The sequence below is a fragment of the Leptopilina heterotoma genome, unplaced genomic scaffold (genome assembly GCF_015476425.1).
Source record: "Leptopilina heterotoma isolate Lh14 unplaced genomic scaffold, ASM1547642v1 Lhet_121, whole genome shotgun sequence".
Lineage (NCBI taxonomy): Eukaryota > Metazoa > Arthropoda > Insecta > Hymenoptera > Figitidae > Leptopilina > Leptopilina heterotoma.
The window spans coordinates 1,339,195-1,358,262 of record NW_025110839.1 but is presented as its reverse complement, the minus strand read 5'-3'; the positions used below and the strand labels follow the sequence as shown (position 1 = coordinate 1,358,262).

At 20.1% G+C, this 19,068-nt stretch overlaps 2 protein-coding genes and 1 non-coding gene across 3 annotated transcripts in view; 1 reads left to right on the top strand and 2 right to left on the bottom strand.

The window, feature by feature from the left end:
* The window catches only part of LOC122511018 (CD63 antigen-like), a 32,323-nt gene extending 30,915 nt beyond the window's left edge, over positions 1–1,408 (bottom strand). Inside the window, exon 1 of the mRNA XM_043626016.1 lies at positions 1,175–1,408. Coding sequence (XP_043481951.1) covers positions 1,175–1,237 — 63 coding nt within the window. The 5' untranslated portion in view covers positions 1,238–1,408. The remainder of the gene's footprint in view (positions 1–1,174) is intronic.
* A 5,030-nt stretch (positions 1,409–6,438) lies between these two features.
* Positions 6,439–17,022, top strand: LOC122511009 (CD63 antigen-like). The gene is made up of 5 exons (XM_043626003.1): positions 6,439–6,896; positions 12,883–13,071; positions 13,614–13,784; positions 16,474–16,710; positions 16,824–17,022. Exons 1-5 carry the CDS (start codon positions 6,819–6,821, stop codon positions 16,887–16,889), a joined length of 741 nt encoding a protein of 246 aa, XP_043481938.1. The 5' UTR covers positions 6,439–6,818; the 3' UTR covers positions 16,890–17,022.
* Trnas-uga lies at positions 8,204–8,285 on the bottom strand. Its single transcript has one exon. It is a non-coding gene; the product is annotated as a tRNA-Ser (tRNA).
* Positions 17,023–19,068: the final 2,046 nt, after the last annotated feature.

Here is a 19,068-nt window from a genome sequence, read left to right as displayed (position 1 = left end):
CCCGGAGGCAAAAGGATACAAAAAACAAATATTTATTTCTCATGTTCACTGTAAAATACTAGTTTACTAATTGAAACAAAAGACATATTTTTCATTTGTCAACAAAATTAATTATAATTTAGAATTAATTTGAAAAAAAAGAAAAAGTATTATTTTGGTAAATTACAAAAATAATGTGGAATTAGATCAGTTTTAATTCGAAGGATTCACGAAAGTACAGTTAAACGTTATCGTTTGTAATTAATAAAACTAGGTCAGACTTGAATCCTCTAGTTTAATCAGACAGATCAAAAAAAAACTTCCTCCAAATTTCCTCCGATCTCTATTTACCTACCCGTTGGAAAAATCTTCCAATTAAATTAAATTTCCAAAAAAAATCTACCAATTACTTTATTCATTTAAAAGAAAATCAAATTTGTGTAAAAAATAGAAATTGATTTTTCGAAAATAAACATTAGATTTCGAGAATTTTCCTTAAATTGTGACTAGTGGGAAACAAAATTATCCATTATAGTGAAAAAATATAATAATAAAATATTTCTTGAATAAAAAGAAAATTGAATTTAGATAAATTGAACGTTAGGAAATAATTTTGTCAAATAATGTGTCAAAGGAGAAAAACTGCAAAAAGAGAAAGAAATAATAACTTTTTAATGAGCAAAGAAACTAGGTTATATTTTTGGAAAACAATGTAGAGATGGCGTAACAAAAATCGATTTTGCAAGCTTTCCAAACAATCACATTTTATGAAAAAAAAGAGAGAAAAGAAAAAGAAGAAGAATAAAGGAAAAAAGAAAGGGCGACACTCATGGTAATAGCAATTATCAAAATGAAATCGATAAAATCAAGCCGAAACAACCCGTAAGTTTTCCGCGAAATGCAACTTATGTGTATACACAAAGGCGCCGTGAAGTCGTGGACCTCAATATAAAACATCAATGGAGCCGACAGGAACAAAGCACTCCTGAATTCAACGAAAAACTTCACAAATACAATATTCAGATAGAAAACGAATTTCCCTACTAATTAACAAAACTAAATTCAATAAACATTCAACATTTTTTATTTGTCACGCTTCACGTTTACCGTGCCGGCTTATTCGGGCATAGAAACAACACTTTTTTTTAAACATATATAAAATTCGTGAGTCTTGTATTAAATAGAAAATACTCACCGCAAAAATCAAATTGAAGACAAATAAAAGATACTTGACACACGCCATACCGCCGGAAACCATTTTTTCTTATATTTCGATGATCACAAGTCGGTGAATTTAATCAGAATTAAAACTTTTGACAAACGCTAGTTTTGATCTAACACCTGAATCGCGGCGGCGAATGGATACGTAATTCTTCAGGTTTTGTTTTGTCCTGCGGCGCTCCACGGAGACAAGTCGATTACGATATAAAGCTATAGTTACCCTCGTAAAAAGATTCGGAAATGTTCGGCATGAGGGCGCGACCGAACATCGACTTCGCAGAAAATTTTAAAAACTGATTCAAACCGCATGTTTCTTGCGACCGCGCCCTTTAAATATTATCAAGGGAATTTATAATTTATTTAATAACTTCACAACTCTTTGAATGACGAATAAAAATAACTATTATTTTAAACCGCACACGTCAGAAGTTGGTAAACTATAGACAAAATGCAAAAAACGAAATGAGAAACTTTATTTTTACCTAGACGGACATCTTGGATCTCATTCAAAAATGGCGCGTAAATTATTTGAATTTTTAAAACAAAATTTTGATTTTCAAAAATAAAAATGTATCTTTTCAGTAAGTATTAATTTCCAAATATTATTCAAATGTAGGTAATTAAAAATTCAATTAATTCTCGATTCAATATGCAAAATTTCGAAATATGAAATGTATGAAATTAAAAAAAGGGGCAGGGAAGCAACCCGCCCAACACCGAAGTAAACCCAGTTGTCTATTTCGGAAAATTTGTTTATTTCTTCTTTCTTCCTCTTCAAAAATCAAATGTAAAGTAATCTTGGAAAAAAAATTCTATTTCGATAATAAACAATAATTATTATTATTATTAATATTATTATTAAGAAAGTAAAATAAATTAAATTTTTAATTATTAAATTTGTTTCCACACGGAATGACCGGAATGTCTAACAACATAACCTATTAATTTTTTTCAAACAGAGCCCCCCTCCCCTTGCCCTTTTTCCATGAATGGAACGTAATGTGTGAACGACCCCTAAAGCCCTAAAAAGAATAAATTGGAATAAATCGACAAAACAGAAGAAAATAAGAATAATAGCAAAATATTGAAATTAAAATAAACAAAAATTATCAACACTAAATAATAGGACTGCAAAAAAAAAAATAATTATCAGAAAGAAATATTAATATTTCGATGAAAAAAATGTGATCTTGTGCGTATAAGCATAAAAATAGGGAAGGTCAGCAAACCGCTTTGAAAAGTGGTGAAAAATAGATTTGAACGATCGTAACCCACGTTTTCTAGACGTTCATATATACATGTATGCATGTTATTCGATAATTCCCGTGCGGGAAGGCGCCAACAATTGTTGGCTAAAAGTCTGTCACGCGATATCAATTCCTCCTTGTACATACAGTATTGACATAAAATGTTTTTACGCTTTAAAACCTATTTTCATTTAAAATGCCTTTTATTTTTATTTTTCAATTATTTTACAATGAGATTTATTATTTTTTTATTGTATACTTGCGTTAATGAAAACAAAAAATGCAAATCATCATTTTACACCAATTTTAAAAATAACAATAAAATAAAAAAAATATTAAATACGAACAAAACAAAAAATATTTATAAACAAATGATAAATAAAATTAACAATTTTCTATTTTGTCATTTATTTACTTTTATAATTACCTATTATTATTATTACGATTATTATAAAAAAACTTATTTTAATTTAATTATAAAAACAATAACAAAGACAACTTCAATAAATATAAACAAAAAATAAATAAACAACTAATAAATAATAACGAATAGAATAACATTTTATTTTTCTTTTATTTTGTTGTTTAATATTTTTATTATTGCTATCAATAAATAAACAAAATTGTTATTAATATTAATATAAAAAATTATTATAATACAACAAAACAACAGTAAGAAAACGAGACGCATGCTTATTCCCGAAATCTTTTTTGACCAAATAGTTATTTGATATAAAACTACTTAACTTAAAATTCACATAATATGCACATTATTTGACATAAATTTCATTGCACACAAAAACCATTTAACATAAATATAATTTGTCATAGAATTCATTAAACAGAAATATTATGTTACATAAAACTCAGATAACTTGATTCCCATTTGACATAAAAATTATGTAACATAAATTTCTATTGACATAAAAATCATTTAACATAAATTTCTTTTGACATAAAATTCATTTAACGTAAATTTTATTTGTTATAAAATTCATTTGACATCAATTTCATTTGTCATAAATGTAATTTAACGTAATTCTCATTTGACATAAATATCATTAGACATAAAATTAGCTTGACATAAATTTCATTTGACGTGAATATCATTTAACATAATTATTATTTAACGTAAAATTAAATTTATATAAATTTCATTTAGCATAAATTCCATTTAACATAATTCTCATTTGGCATAAAATTCAGTTGTCATAGACTTTATTTTACATAAAGATCATTTGACATGGAAATATAGGCGCGAATTTCAAAATTGGCGAATCACAATGTTGTTGATAATATCTAATTGGTTACTTTTAAAATTCGCGCCTATATTGTTATGTAAAATGTAATTTGTGTAAAATGATTTTTATGTCAAATGAGAATTTTGTTGAATGACTTTTATGTCAAATCTGATTTATGTCAAATGAACTTTATGTCAAATGAAAATTATGTTAAATGGGATTTATACCAAATGAAATTTATGTCAAGTACATTTTATGCCAAATGAGAATTATGTTAAATGGAATTTGTGCTAAATGAAATTTATATAAATTTAATTTTACGTTAAATAATAATTATGTTAAATGATATTCACGTCAAATGAAATTTATGTCAAGCTAATTTTATATCTAATGATATTTATGTCAAATGAGAATTACTTTAAATGACATTTATGCCAAATGAAATTTATGTCAAATGAATTTTATAACAAATAAAATTTACGTTAAATGAATTTTATGTCAAAAGAAATTTATGTTAAATGATTTTTAAGTCAATAGAAATTTATGTTACATAATTTTTATGTCAAATGAGAATTAAGTTATCTGAGTTTTATGTAACATAATATTTCTGTTTAATGAATTCTATGACAAATTATATTTATGTTAAATGGTTTTTGTGTACAATGAAATTTATGTCAAATAATGTGCATGCGTCTCAACAAAAGACAGCAACAATAATTATAAACAAACAAACCACAAATAAATAAAAATGACAATTTTTTTATTTTAATGTTTATATTTTTATTATTATTGTAATTATTATTATTATGGAAAATTATAATAAAACAACAAATAACAAAAGCAACAGCAATAATTATAACATTTAATAAATAAACAATTTTTTTTAATTGTTGCTTATTATTATTATTATTAAAAATAACAATAAAACAAACAATAATAAAAACAACAACAATAATTATTATAAATAATAAAGAAATAATCAAAAATTTAAAAAAAAATTTAAATAAGAACGGCAATCACAGGAAAAAAATGTCTGACTCCGTTTACACCTTAAATTCAGCCTCAAAAAGAGGCTGAAAGTAAAACTTTTTTTTTAGTGTGATATTCTTTAAATTTTGTTTTTTATATTTATGAGAAATTTATAATAAAATAACAATGTCAAAAAAAATCAACAATAATTATTAAGAAGTAAACAACTAATAAATATAAAAAAAATTTATTTTTCTATACATTATTATTTATATTTTTATTATTATTATTATTGTGAAAAATTATAATAAAATAACAAAAGCAACAACAATAATCAACAATTAGTACCATTTCTTTATTTGTTGTTTTTTATTTTTGTGAAAAAGTGATAATAAAACACCAATAAAAAAACTGCAACAATAATTATAAACAAATAACAAATAATCAGTAAACAACTAATAAATAAAAGTAGCAATTTTTTTATTTTGTTTTTTATTATTTATATTTTTATTGTAATTATTGTTATTATAGCGAAAAATTATAATAGGACAACAAAAAACAAAATAGCAACAACAATAATCAACAGTTAACAAATAAACAATTTTTTTATATTTGTTGTTTATTATTATTATGAAAAATTATAATGAAACAAAAAATAACAACAATTATCAATATTTAATAAACTATTTTTTTTATTTGTTTCTTATTGTTATTATGAGAAATAATAATAAAACAACAATATAACAAAAACAAGGACCACAATGATTATAATAAATATTAAATAAACAATCAATAAAGAAAAACAACAATTTTTAATTTTTATTCATTATTTTTATGAGAAATAACAAAACACAGCATCAATATTTATCAACAAATAACCTACAAATAAATAAAAATAAATTTTTTTTATTTTGTTACTCATTGTTTATATTTTTATTATTGTAATTATTATTATTATTATAGTGAAAAATTATAATAAAACTAAAAATAACAATAATAAAAATAATAATAATCATCAATTAAAAATAAAACAATTTTTTTATATTTGTTGTTTAATTACTTTTTTAAGAATGTTATAATATAACAACAATAACAATAATTATAAAAAAATAACAAATTAATAATAACTAATAAATAAAAATAACATTATTTGTTGTTTTATTATAATTTTTCCCAATAATGATAATAATAATTACAATAATAAAAATATAAATAATAAATAACAAATTAACATTTTTTTTTATTTTGTTATTTATTATTTATATTTTTATTATTGTAATTATTATTATTATTATTGTGAAAAATTATAATAAAACAACAATTAACAAAAAGAACATTAATTGTAAACAATTAATAAATATAAACAATAAATAAATAATTTAAAATTATAAACAACAATGTTTTATTTTGTTTATTTAATTTTCTTTAAATATGAGTAAATTAATTTTGAATATCAATATTGTAAAACTTATAATTTTCTTATTTTTACTTTGTGAAATAATTGTATTTCTCTCCTTCCTTCCGTTAATTGTTCTCTCTCTTTAAAAAATTCGCGCCTTATATTTGATTTCAAGCGCAAGCGCACTAAAATACAATTCAAATAACTAAAAAAAGGGTAAAATATTTATCAGGACTTTTTTTTACAATTTTTCATATATGAATCATAAATTCATAAATATCTTTTCAAGAATTAAGTGTGAATAAAACTACCCAACCCTGAAAAAGGAAATACGTATATTTGGGACTATTATAACTATATATTTATTCCCACAAACACATTTGTCTATATATGTATATAGGTAAAAGCAAACGATATAATAATATATGAATTGTGTAAAAAACATGTTGTAATGTAAGTATTTAGTTGCGCGGCGCAGCTGCGAAACGAACATTTTATAATTGAAAACGTGTAAAACGAACATAACATAAAACAAGAAGTGCAGAAGAGAGCGCAGATCGCGTTTATCGGTCGAGTTGACAATATACAGTGTATATGGGGCCATATGCTGCCGGCCTTTCGTTTGCAAAACTTTTTTCACTATAACTTTTCACACACCTGATATATATACATATATATATTTTGACCAAAAAAAAACAAAACGAAAACAGAAAACTTGTTCTTTTTCTTTCTCACTCGCGAAATAGACGCGCGGCGGCAACCATGGTTTCAACAATGAAACTACCATTAACCTCACAATGCATTAAATACCTCATGTTTGCCTTCAATCTCATTTTTGTGGTAAGTTTTTTCAAAAATTTATTCCATTAATCATTGTTCATTAATAAAGTGATATTTTCTTATAAATATTCCCTCGAATGTATTTTCAATCGACAATCCATATGGAAAATTAGTGATAAACAGTAAAATACCTAGAAAAAAAAGAAAACAATCTAAACAAGTGCGCTTTGGAATTACTTTTCCATTAATAATTTCTTTCTTTACAATTTCAACTCAATAATTAAAATATCAATTTTTTTTCGAATCTTTCGATTTGACTGTTTACAGTTTCTTTGTTTTGTTACAAGTTATATTGATAATTTATGGAAAAAATGAAAGAAATGAGAGTAAATATTGAACTTTTTTTTTTTGTCAAAAAGAGGATATTACAGAAATTTCATCATATCTCTTAAACAAATGAGCAAAAATGAATGAGTCACGAGTAGCTTATCATTGCGGTATAGCGTCTAGAATTATATAGATTGTTTCTTATTTGCTTTTTTGCATTTTTTCAAAAGGTCCCCACAGACTTATTAAAGCCTTCTCTCGAGTGATTTAAATTTGCACACCAAAAATAGATATCAATTTTTTTTCCAAACAAAGAAATGAATCTCATCAATTCTTATAAGCATAATAAAAAATGAAATATAGTTTTGATAATTAATATCTCGTATTAATCAGGGAATTCCAATTTTCTTTTTTAATAATTATATCGAAAAGAAAAAGAAACAATATTTTATCATTCTTGTCAGTCATTTTTATCTTGAATTTAAATACAAAAAAGTATTTTAATCATTTTTTTATTATTTTCATCATTTTTATCATTTTTCCTTATTTTTATTCTTTAAATTTTTAATTATTATTTTTACCATTTTGCTATTTTTTTCCTTTTTAAAATATTTTTTTTGTTCTTTTTTTGTTATTTTCATTATTATTAGTATTTTTTTGGGGCATTTTTCGTATTTTTTTTATTTTTTCTTATTTGTAATATTTTTTAATTAATTTCTATTTATTTTTCTATTAATTTCTATTTATTTTTCTATTAATTTCAATTTTCATAAAATTCATTTTTTTCCATTATCAAGCAATTCATAATTCAATTAAAAATACAAAACAAATAAACTTTAGAACGCAGCAAACTGCCATTTAATTACGCGCATATAATAATCATGTGTTTTGATTACAATGTATAAAATTAGAATAAAAACTGGCACAATAAAGTGGTAAATTAATTAAATAAATAATAGTTATGAAATAATTTTTTTTTAAAGTATCAATTTTTCTTTTTTCTTTCGATAAAAATTAAAGTTTTGTAAGAAAAAAAAATTCGCTGCGGACAGGATTCGAACCTGTGCGGGTATAACCCAATGGATTTCAAGTCCATCTCCTTAACCGCTCGGACACCGCAGCCTTAAAAAGTTTTTCGAAAATTAACAATAGAAGGCAATCGATTTTATTCATTGTTATTTATTACTTTTTTCATCAATTAAATATTAATTATATCGAACTGTTTAACTATTTTTCGAAAAATAATATTTTAAAACATTTTAAAAGAATACTCGAATGGAATAATCGACATAATCTGTCCTCTCGTGAAGTTAGTGTTGATTTATTCAAATTTTTTATTTTTTATTATTTTTATTACTCTACTTTTTGTTTTTTATTATTCTCTGAATTATTTATTTTTGTATTTAAATCATTGAATTCTGATAAGAATTGATTTAAAATAGAATTTTAGTTACAACTTTAGAAAATAATTAGAAGTGTTAAAATAGGATTCTTTTGAAAAAAATTAAATTTTAAAAAAATATTTAAATATAAAAAATTATTAATTTGTTAGCTTCTTTAAAAATTAAAAGTTTTAAATTATATTATTCAAAAATTCTAAAAAATAATTGAATTTTGGAAGACTTGCAGTTCAAATTTTCATAAAAAGTGTTCCAGTGGTTTCATAATAAATATTTAAATATTTATTTTACAAAAATGATTGAAATTTGAAAGATTTAATTTGGAAATTCTGAAAAAATTAGATTTTTGACAAATAGTAATTAAAATTTTTTGAAGATACTTGAATTCCAGAAAATAATTTTAAAAAATTGAAACAATTGAAAATTTTGTCAAATTTCATTTAAATAAATTTAATATTTTAATGAATTTTATTTGTTTAGTTTTAAAAATTATTTTGAAATATAATCGTATTTTTGAAAAATTCTAATTAAAAATTTGGAAAATAATTGAATTTTTGTTTAGTTTTAAAAATTATTTTTAAATATAATTGTGTTTTTGAAGAATTCTAATTGAAAATTTGTAAAATAATTGAATTTAAAAAAAATTTAGGATAAACTTATTACCAGGATAGTTCCAGTGATATTCAAGTACCAATGGAAAGTTGAATTTTTTCTTAATTGTAAACTATATATTTGAATAAAATATTTTTTAAATTTAAATTAAATTAAATTTTTATTTGTATAAAAATTTTGTTTATTTATAATTAAATTAAAAAGTTTAATTTTTATTATAATATATAAAATATAATTATCGTAGTTTTCATGTTGTTAAAAATCGTGCATATAATCAATTTATCATTTGTGAAAAAACTTTATATTAATAGATAATAAATAATCGATTTTAATATTAGATATCGAAATCTTATCAGAAATATAGTCACCGTATAAATTGAATAAAAAGTTAAAGGCCAGATAAATGTATATAGATATAATAGAAAATATTAATTCCAAAAAAGACGTAAAATATTTAACCTTATATGCTTTTAAAGCAAACGAGCCGAATTTTTAATTTTATGAATATTTTATTAATTATTGATATTATATTATTAAATATGTATACCTAATTAATTTTAAATTATTTCATCGAATTGAAAATTTTTTATTAATTGTTAAAAATGATTATGTAATTATCAATAATTAAAAGAATGTTTAATTAAAATTTAATTATAATTGATTTATTTGTTTTTTTTATATATTATCTTATTTTTTTATTATATACAATTATATATTATACTATAATAATTACTTTTTTTTTAATTACATATTTTTTATAATTGTATAAAATTATATAATTTATATTAATTAGGTACTTTAAAAAAGTGCGAAAAAAAATTTACATTTTGTCGTTAACATAACCCTGACATAATATTGTCATCAAAGCAACTTGTTTTCTTTTATTGGGAAATAAAGAAAATGAGGGTGAAGAAGCCCAGTAGGTGACACCGTTTCAGAAAAAAATAAAAATGATTAAAAGTTTATTTGGAACGCAATAAAGAAAAAAGAAACCTTTCATTATAATTTAAATGGATTAATTGATTTTCCAGAAAAATGTATTTTTTTGTGTTCAGTAAATAATTTTTCCCAAAACGAATATTTTATAGTTCTTAATTTTTAGTTTAAGAAAATGTCTTGCTTGCATTTAAAAATTTTTTAAATTATAGTTTCTAATTTGTAGTTTAAAAATTTATATTTTTTAATTTACAGTCTATGTATAATAAATTTATATACATATGTAAACATGAATCGTTTAGAATAATTTTTGAAACGCTTTGAAGAAGGTGTCTGCGATAAGCATAAAGTTTTAATCGTTTTAAGTTTTTTTGCAATTCATAAATATAAAAATACAAAAAGAGATTCAATACAGCAAAGATGATTATTAAATTATCTTTTTCGACTATTTTTAAAAAATGCAACTTTTTTCGACTAATTTTCAAAAATTGCGACTTTTTCGACTTATTATTCCCAAAATATTGCAAAATTCCAAATACTGCATCAAAATACCACATTTTTAGTAAAAAAAAAATGCAACATATTTCGATTTTTATTTTGTGAAAAATAAATATATAGACAAACCTATCAAAAATTATTTTTGAATCATTTTTCTAATTAAATTAACGAAATATACAATTAAAAAGATTTTGAATATTTGAAATTTTGTAAAATTTAATTGAAAATAATTGATCTTTTTCCAGTAATTTATTAAAATATTTGAAAATCAACTTTTCAAGAATTTTAATTGCAAATTTTGCGAAAATAATAATTGAATTCTCAAAAATTTTAGTGGAAAATCTTCAAGTGTGAAATTAAAAATAAAAATTAATGAAAATTATCTTCTAAAAATTATATGAACAAATTTTCGAAAAAAGTTATTCTTAGAATTTTTTTCATTCTGATTCTATAAAATTCAATTATTTTCAATATTTTTAATTACAAATTTCCGACAATTCAAATACATACAAAAAAACATAATAAAATTGCAACTGTTTCGAATTTTCTTCCAAATATTGCAACAAAATATCACATTTTTAATATAAAATGCAAATTATTTCAATTTTTATACTGCGAAAAATAACTAGACAAATGTTTCAAAAATTATTTTTTGATTTATTTTTCTAATTAAATTTTTGAAATTTACAATTAAAAAAATTTTTGAATAATTGAAATTTTGTAAATTTTCATTGAAAATAATTGATTTTTTTTTGGTATTTTATTAAAATTTTTAAAAATCAACTTTTGGAGAATTTTAATTGCAAATTTTGAAAATTATGAAATTCTCAAAAATTGTAATAAAAAATCTGTAAATGTAAATTTAAATATGAAATTTAATGGAAATTAGCTTCTAAAAATTGCATGAAAATATTTTTGAAAATAGCAATTCTTAGAATTTTTTTATTTTTTAAAATTCAATTATTTTCAATATTTACAATGACTTATTTCTGAAAATTCGAATACAGACAAAAAATAATAACATTTACTATTTTTGGAATTATTTTTCACATTTTGAAGAAAACAATCATGTTCAACATTTTTTATTAGAATTCTCAAAAAAATTAGTTTTTCTTTAAATTATACAAAAACTCTTTTAAGAAATTCAATTGTTTTCAAAAAAAATTCATTAGAATATTTTCAATGAACTAATTCTTAGAATTATTTTATCATAATAATTTTTTCCTTATTCAAAAAATGCGACTTTTTCGACTTTTCTTCCAAATATTGCAACAAAATACCTTATTTTTTTATACAAATTTTTTATACAAAAAATGCAGCGTATTTCGATTTTTATTGTGTGCGAAATAACTGTAGACAAATCTTTCAAAAATTATTTTGAATGAAAAATTTTAATTCTTCAAAAAATTAATTACATTTTTTTTAAATTATACAAAAATTATTTTAAAAAATTCAATTATTTGTGAAAAAATACATTAGAATATTTTTACGAAACTAATTCTTAGTATTGTTTTACATTATTTTTTTAAGATTTATTTATCTCTTAACAAAGTAAAATGAAATTTCTTAAAATTTGCTTTTTTCGACTTATTAAAATTACGGAGAAATCATTTTCATATTTTTAATTAAATTTCTTCAAAAATTTGAGTATTTTTTAATATTTTTTTAAAAACTCAATTATTTTTAACAGATTTTACCAAATTTCAATTGTTTGGAATTTTTTTTAATTGTATACAATTGAAAAACTATTATCCTTCAAAAATTATTTAAAAATATTTTAAAAAAATTAATTTTATGAATTTCTTTATTTTTGGAAAATATTATTTCTTAATTACTTTTACAGTAACAGTTACAATTATTGTAGAAAATTGAATTTTTGTATTTAAATAATAGAATTCTTGAGAAACTTTCGGTAAATTATAATATTAAAAATATAATTGATTCAAAGATGAAGTTTAGTTAAAAATTGTAGAAAATAATTGAATGTTGAAAGGGAAATAGTTGTAATTTTTAGAAAGTATTAAATTTCAGAAGGTTTTAAATTGAAATGTTTTTGATTTTATTTCCCTTGGAAAAACAAATAAGAAACATTTAAATATTTATTTAAGAAAATTATTCAAGTGTTGAATAACTGAATTTAACAATTCAGGGAAATACAAAATAAATTTTTTGTAACAATCCCAAAGTAAATAAACGACTTTTTCGACTTTTTATAACCACAAAAATAATAATTATCATTTGAATATGACGCTAATAATTAATTTAATTTTCAGATTACTGGAATAATTTTACTGTCGATAGGATCAGTGATTCTTGGTGTGTACAATAATTATGAACACTTCCTGGACAATAAATTCCTCTCTGTGCCAACACTTTTAGTAACAATAGGAGCAATTATATTTTTTATTGCCTTTTTCGGTTGTTGTGGTGCGGTCAGAGAAAATTATTGCATGGTTGTCACGGTAATTATAATTATACAATAATAATACATTTTTATATTATTAGTCATCGTTTTGCATAAATTTAAAAAAAGAATAATATTCAAATATTTATCAATTTGTTTATCAGCCCTAGGAACTTATTTTTTCTAAAAAAAAAATAAACAAATTTGTTAATAAAAAAAGTAGAAAAAATAGAAAAAAGCATTTTTTTTTTTATTTTTTTTTATTTATGTTAAATGAATATTTTAACATAAAGTGTTCTTATAGAATAAAAATTCTATTCAGATAATTAAGACAAATTCAAAAAAAAATTTCTAACATCAAGAAGTAAATTTCAAATAATATTTTAGAACTTAAAAAAAATCTTAGTAACGAAAATCTTTTGTTAATATTTTATTTTTAATATTTAATTTTATAGGAAATATCGAATACTGTTAATATTAATTTTTTCGAATATAAAAAAGCATTAAAACATTTTATTAGAAAATAATTTTGAAAAAACGGTTTTAAACAAAAAGGAATTATTAAGATTGATATTAAAAATGTATTTTCGTTTTTTTCAGTTTGCGACGTTAATGATTGTAGTTTTCATATTGGAATTATCGGGAGGAATTTCTGGTTATGTTTTAAGAAATCGTGCGATTGAAGTGATCGAAGGAAAAATGAATCACACGATGGAAGACTATGGTAAAAATAAAGAGATGTCAATTGTTTGGGACAATCTTCAAACAAATGTAAATTATATTTTTCTTTCTTAAAATTATTTTTTGTTATTACTACTATTATTATTATTTTTATAATTTTATTAGCAAATGTTGCACGCAAAACGCAATATTTAATTTATTATTATGATGCAAATAGCAAAATGATCTATTTTCAAATATCAAATTCAATTTTTTGAATAATTTCTTATTCAAAACATAAAAAGAATTCACTTAACTAATTACCTAATGAATTATTATTATTTATTATTTTCAAAAAAATAAAAAAAATTCTTCGCTAAAATTCAATTTTTTTATTTGCACAATTTCAAAGTAATTCAATTATTTTCAATACAATTTTAATAAAATTTCTCAAATGAATGAAATTAATTTAAAAAATGTCAATAAAATTCGTCTCAAGAATTTAATTATTTTTATAAATAATAAAATTATGCGTAAAAATTCAATTATTTTCATAAATAATAAAATTGTATATATATAGAAATTCAATTATTTTAATACAATTTTAATTAAAATTTCTCGATTTTTAATAAAATTATTCGCAGAATTTAAATTATTTTCAATACAATCTAAAGTAAATTCCTCCAAAGAATTTAAATTCTTATTGGAACTATTAAATTATTTTCAAAAATTTTAATAAAATTCTTTGGAAAATTCTATTATTTTTATAAATAATAAAATTCTTCATAAAAATTACATTATTTTCGATACAATTTTAATAAATTTCTTGATACAAATTCAATTACTTATAAAAGTTTAATGAAGTTTCTTGAAGAAAATCAATTTAACAGTTATTTAATTATTAAATTTTCAAAAGTTTCGATATAATAATTTTCATAAATAAATTCATTTGTTTTCAATACAATTTTAATAAAATTTCTCGAAAAAATTTAATTATTTTTAAAAAATTTTAATTTCATTATTCGCAAAATGTCAATTATTTAAAAATTATTCAATATAATTTCTTTGAACAAATTCAATTATTTTTAAACAAAATTCTTTTCATGAAATCAAGTATTTTTAGTACCATTTCAATTAAATTTCTTGAAAGAATTAAATTATCTTTAAAAATTAAAAAATTTTAAGAATAAATTACTTTCAAAATTTCAATTATTTGAAAAAATTTTAATAAAAATTTCTTCGAAGAAATTTAATTATTTACAAAAATTTAAATAAAATTATTGAGCGTACAATTATTTGTATATATAATATTCTTTGCAAGATTTAAATTATTTTCAATAGATTTTTAAAAAATTTCTTGATAGAATTCAATTATTTAAAAAATTTTTTTAAAATTTTAAGAAAATTCCTTCGAAGAATTCAATTATTTTTAAAAATTTTGATAACATTTTTTATAGAAGAATTCAATAAATTTCAGTACAATTTTAACTAAATTCTTTGAAAGAATTTAATTATTTTCTAAAGTTTTTAATAAAATTCTCTGAAGTTATGAAAGTTAAAAAAATTAGGATAGAATATTTTTATTAAAAGTGTCACCTTTTCTTTCATTAGTAGAATTATTCTCTAAATCTAAATTAATAAAAATTTGAATTAATTAGAAAAAAGTGCAACATGAAATAGGTAAAAATTAATTTTTTGAATTCCACATAGAACAAGACATTAAAATGAAAAAGTCCAGTTTTTTGTTTGTAAAATAAACAACTTTATCCGAATTTTTCATTAATAAAAATTTGTTTTTCTACAATAATTTAACAGGAACAATTTTTATATTTTAGAATTTTTAATTAAATTAACTGAAATTCTATTATAATAATTTCAGTTATAAACAATTTCAAGTAATTAATTTGAATTTTTCGGAAATATGTAATTGAAAATAAAGGAAATAATTGAATTTTAAAAAATTATTTTGAATTAAAAAATTTTTTTTCATTGTAGAAATTTTTGAGAATTTAATTATTTTACAAAATCCGCAATTAAATTTGTTCAAAATCTGATTTTTTTTTCTATTTTTCTTAAATATTTCAAAAAATTAATTATTTTCAATAAAATTTTACAAAATATCAATTTGAATTTTTTTTTTGAATTTTATATTTAAAACATTTAATGATTTCGAAAAAAAATTATTCAAAAATAAATTTTAAAGATTTGACTGCAGTCGAATTATTATTAATATTATTAAATTAGTAGGTATTATTATTATTATTATTATTATTATTATTATTATTATTATTATTATTATTATTATTATTATTCTTATTATTATTATTACTTTTATTGTTAATATTATTTTTATTGTTATTTTTATTTTTGTTTTGTTACTTAGTTTTCGAAGCAGTTCAATAAATATTAAAAAAATAATTACATTATACAGAATAAAATTTGAAAGAAAAGAATTTAGAAATTAAAGTAGATCACGAATTGCGTATCGAACTGCAAGGTTGTAACCGATAACTCAATACTCTTAAGGTGTAACTTCGAAAATATTGACGAGTACATTAAGTCTCTTATTATATCATTTAAACTAAATATAATGTTCTAATGGAATTACAATTTCCCACTTTGAGAATTTTTTTTCCTTTTATAATAATACTATATAATATTGATTATTACTTGTAATTAATTACTTATAAAAAAACCTTTTACATTAAGATTTTTAATTGACTAAAAAATTAATTGTTTTGTATTAAAAATTTTCCTTTTGATACAAAAAATAATTGTGAATATATTTTTGTTTTTACAGTTCGATTGTTGTGGAATGGAAAACTATAAGGATTGGGAAAAAATTTGGAAAAATAATTCGCTGCCAAGAACGTGTTGTGATTATGAACCGGGAGCAAGTGGAAATATAAGTTGTCTCGCATCAAATTCAATAAATTCAAAAGTCAAGGAAACCGGTTGTCTTAATGCATTTGGAAATTTTGTAAAAGGACATGCCGTACAACTTGGTGGGGCGGGAATTGGAATTGCATTTGTACAGGTTTGAATTTATTTTTAATTTTAAATTTAGGAAAATTTTTTTTTCGATCTTCATTTATTCTTATAAATTATATTACCTATTTATTTATTTATACTTTTTGTCTGATTTTACAGATACTGGGAATTTGGTTTTCCATAATATTAGCAAAGTCAATTAGAAGTAGTTACGAGACTGTATAGAAGAAGAATTAAAGGAGAAAGAGGAGCTGAGTAAAGGAGAAATATTCCATATGCCATATAAAATCTCTTCCATAAATTTTAGAAACTTCGACAACATCAGTGATAATAAACTTCATTTAAAAAAAAAACATAAGTTTGTTGTCGAACAATTTTTTTTCATTTGACAAGTAAAATTATTAAGTTTTTTCTTCCAATAATTTTATTGATAAAATATTGTTACCTCTTCGGAGTAAGAATGGAGGTGTCTTGTTTTGATCTTAAGATCAAACAAGTTTTATTCAGTCAAGATAGGACAATTTTCTTTTCTTTATTAAAAAAAAGATAGTACTTATTTCTTTCTTAAAATATAATTCCTCATTATTTTCCATTTTCATTTCAAGGGAATTCACTAAAATTAAAAATAATTATTTATTGTCAGACTGTAAAATTTATTTGCTTATATAATGTTTATATACAAATAAATATTTTTAAAATAAAAATAAATGAAATTACAAGAAATAAAAATTTGTACCTAAAAATAAATTCACTTGTTGTCTTAATTTTTCCTTGATGGACTTTTTTTCACTTAAGAACTTGGATCGATTTTAAGACGCAAAAAAAGTTTGAATCCATGTAAAGAATTTTTTACGAAAATGATTCAAAAATTGAATTGAATTTATTAAAATAAATATTTACAATTTAAATATATAGTTGAATTTTTACATAAATATTGAAATTTTCAAAAGTATTTAATTTATAACCTTCTGAAATTTAATTATTTCTAAAAAAAATGTCTACTACTTAACTTCTTTAAGATTCAATTATTTACTAAAATTCTTTTTTGAATCAATTATTTTTTTTATAATTTTGGAAATTCAACATTTCAATTTGTTAAGTATTGAAATAATTCTAAAAAATTACTAATGAATAATTTCACAAAAAAATTGGATTAAAAATTTGTAAAGAACTAAATTGTTTCCAATTTTTTATTGAAATTATTCAAAACTAAAATCTTTAAAAATTTGAATTTTAAATCTTTTGAAATTTAATTGCTTCTAAAAATTTCAACCACAACTCTTTTAATAATAAATTATTTTCTATAATTTTTAGCTCATAATTTTCTAATTCAATTATTTTTGATAATTTAAATTTTCATTAGATTTTTTGAGCATTCAATTATAAATAAAGAAAAAAAAATTAATTAAAGTTCAAATAAAATACAATATAAAATTCAATTGATTTTAATTAAAATTACGAAATTTCGAATATTCAAAAATTCTTCAATTAATTAATTGAAATTTCAATTTTGATTAATTTGAAATAATAAAAAAAATTTGTTTTAAAATATGTTATTAGAAATAAAAAAAAAATAATTGAAAATAATTGAATTTTAAAAATATAGAACGGATTCTAAGAACCAATTTTTTCAATATTATTTTACTATTATTTTTAGAAGCTAATTTTCATTCATTTTCATTTTTAAATTTACACTTTAAGATTTTCCACTAAAATTTTTGAGAATTCAATTATTTTCAAAATTTGCAATTAAAACTCTTCAAAAGTTGATTTTCAAAAAGTTTAATAAAATCCCTGAAAAAAATCAATTATTCTCTATTAAATTTTACAAAATTTCAATTATTTAAACATTTTTTAAAATATATTTTAAAAATTTAATTATCTTAAAAAAATTATTCAAAAAAAATTTGTAAAAGATTTGTCTACAGTTATTTTTTACACCATAAAAATCGAAATAAGTTGCATTCTTGTACTAAAAATTTGGTATATTTTTACAATATTTGGAAGAAAAGTCAAAAAAAAGTCACAATTAATAAATAATTTAAATTAAAATTTACTTCGTTCGAAGATAATTTTGAATCTTAAAAATTATAATAAAAAAATTCTAAGAATTACTTTTTTCAAAAATTTTTTCATGCAATTTTTAGAAGCTAATTTTCATTAATTTTCATTTTTTAATTTACACTTGAAGATTTTTGATTACAATTTTTGAGAATTTAATTATTTTCAAAATTTGCAATTAAAATTCTTCAAAAGTTGATTTTCAAAAAGTTTAATAAAATAGTTACTTGAAAAAAATCAATTATTTTTAATGAAATTTTACAAAATTTCAATTATTCAAAAATTTGTTTAATTGTATATTTCGAAAATTTAATTAGAAAAATAAATCAAAAAATAATTTTTG

Excerpts from the sequence above, each read along its gene's own strand:
- LOC122511009 (XM_043626003.1), top strand. The coding sequence starts at position 6,819 with ATGGTTTCAACAATGAAACTACCATTAACCTCACAATGCATTAAATAC. Across the intron at positions 13,072-13,613 it reads ATTATTGCATGGTTGTCACG|TTTGCGACGTTAATGATTGT; the intron begins GTAATTATAATT and ends CGTTTTTTTCAG. Across the intron at positions 16,711-16,823 it reads TTGGAATTGCATTTGTACAG|ATACTGGGAATTTGGTTTTC; the intron begins GTTTGAATTTAT and ends CTGATTTTACAG.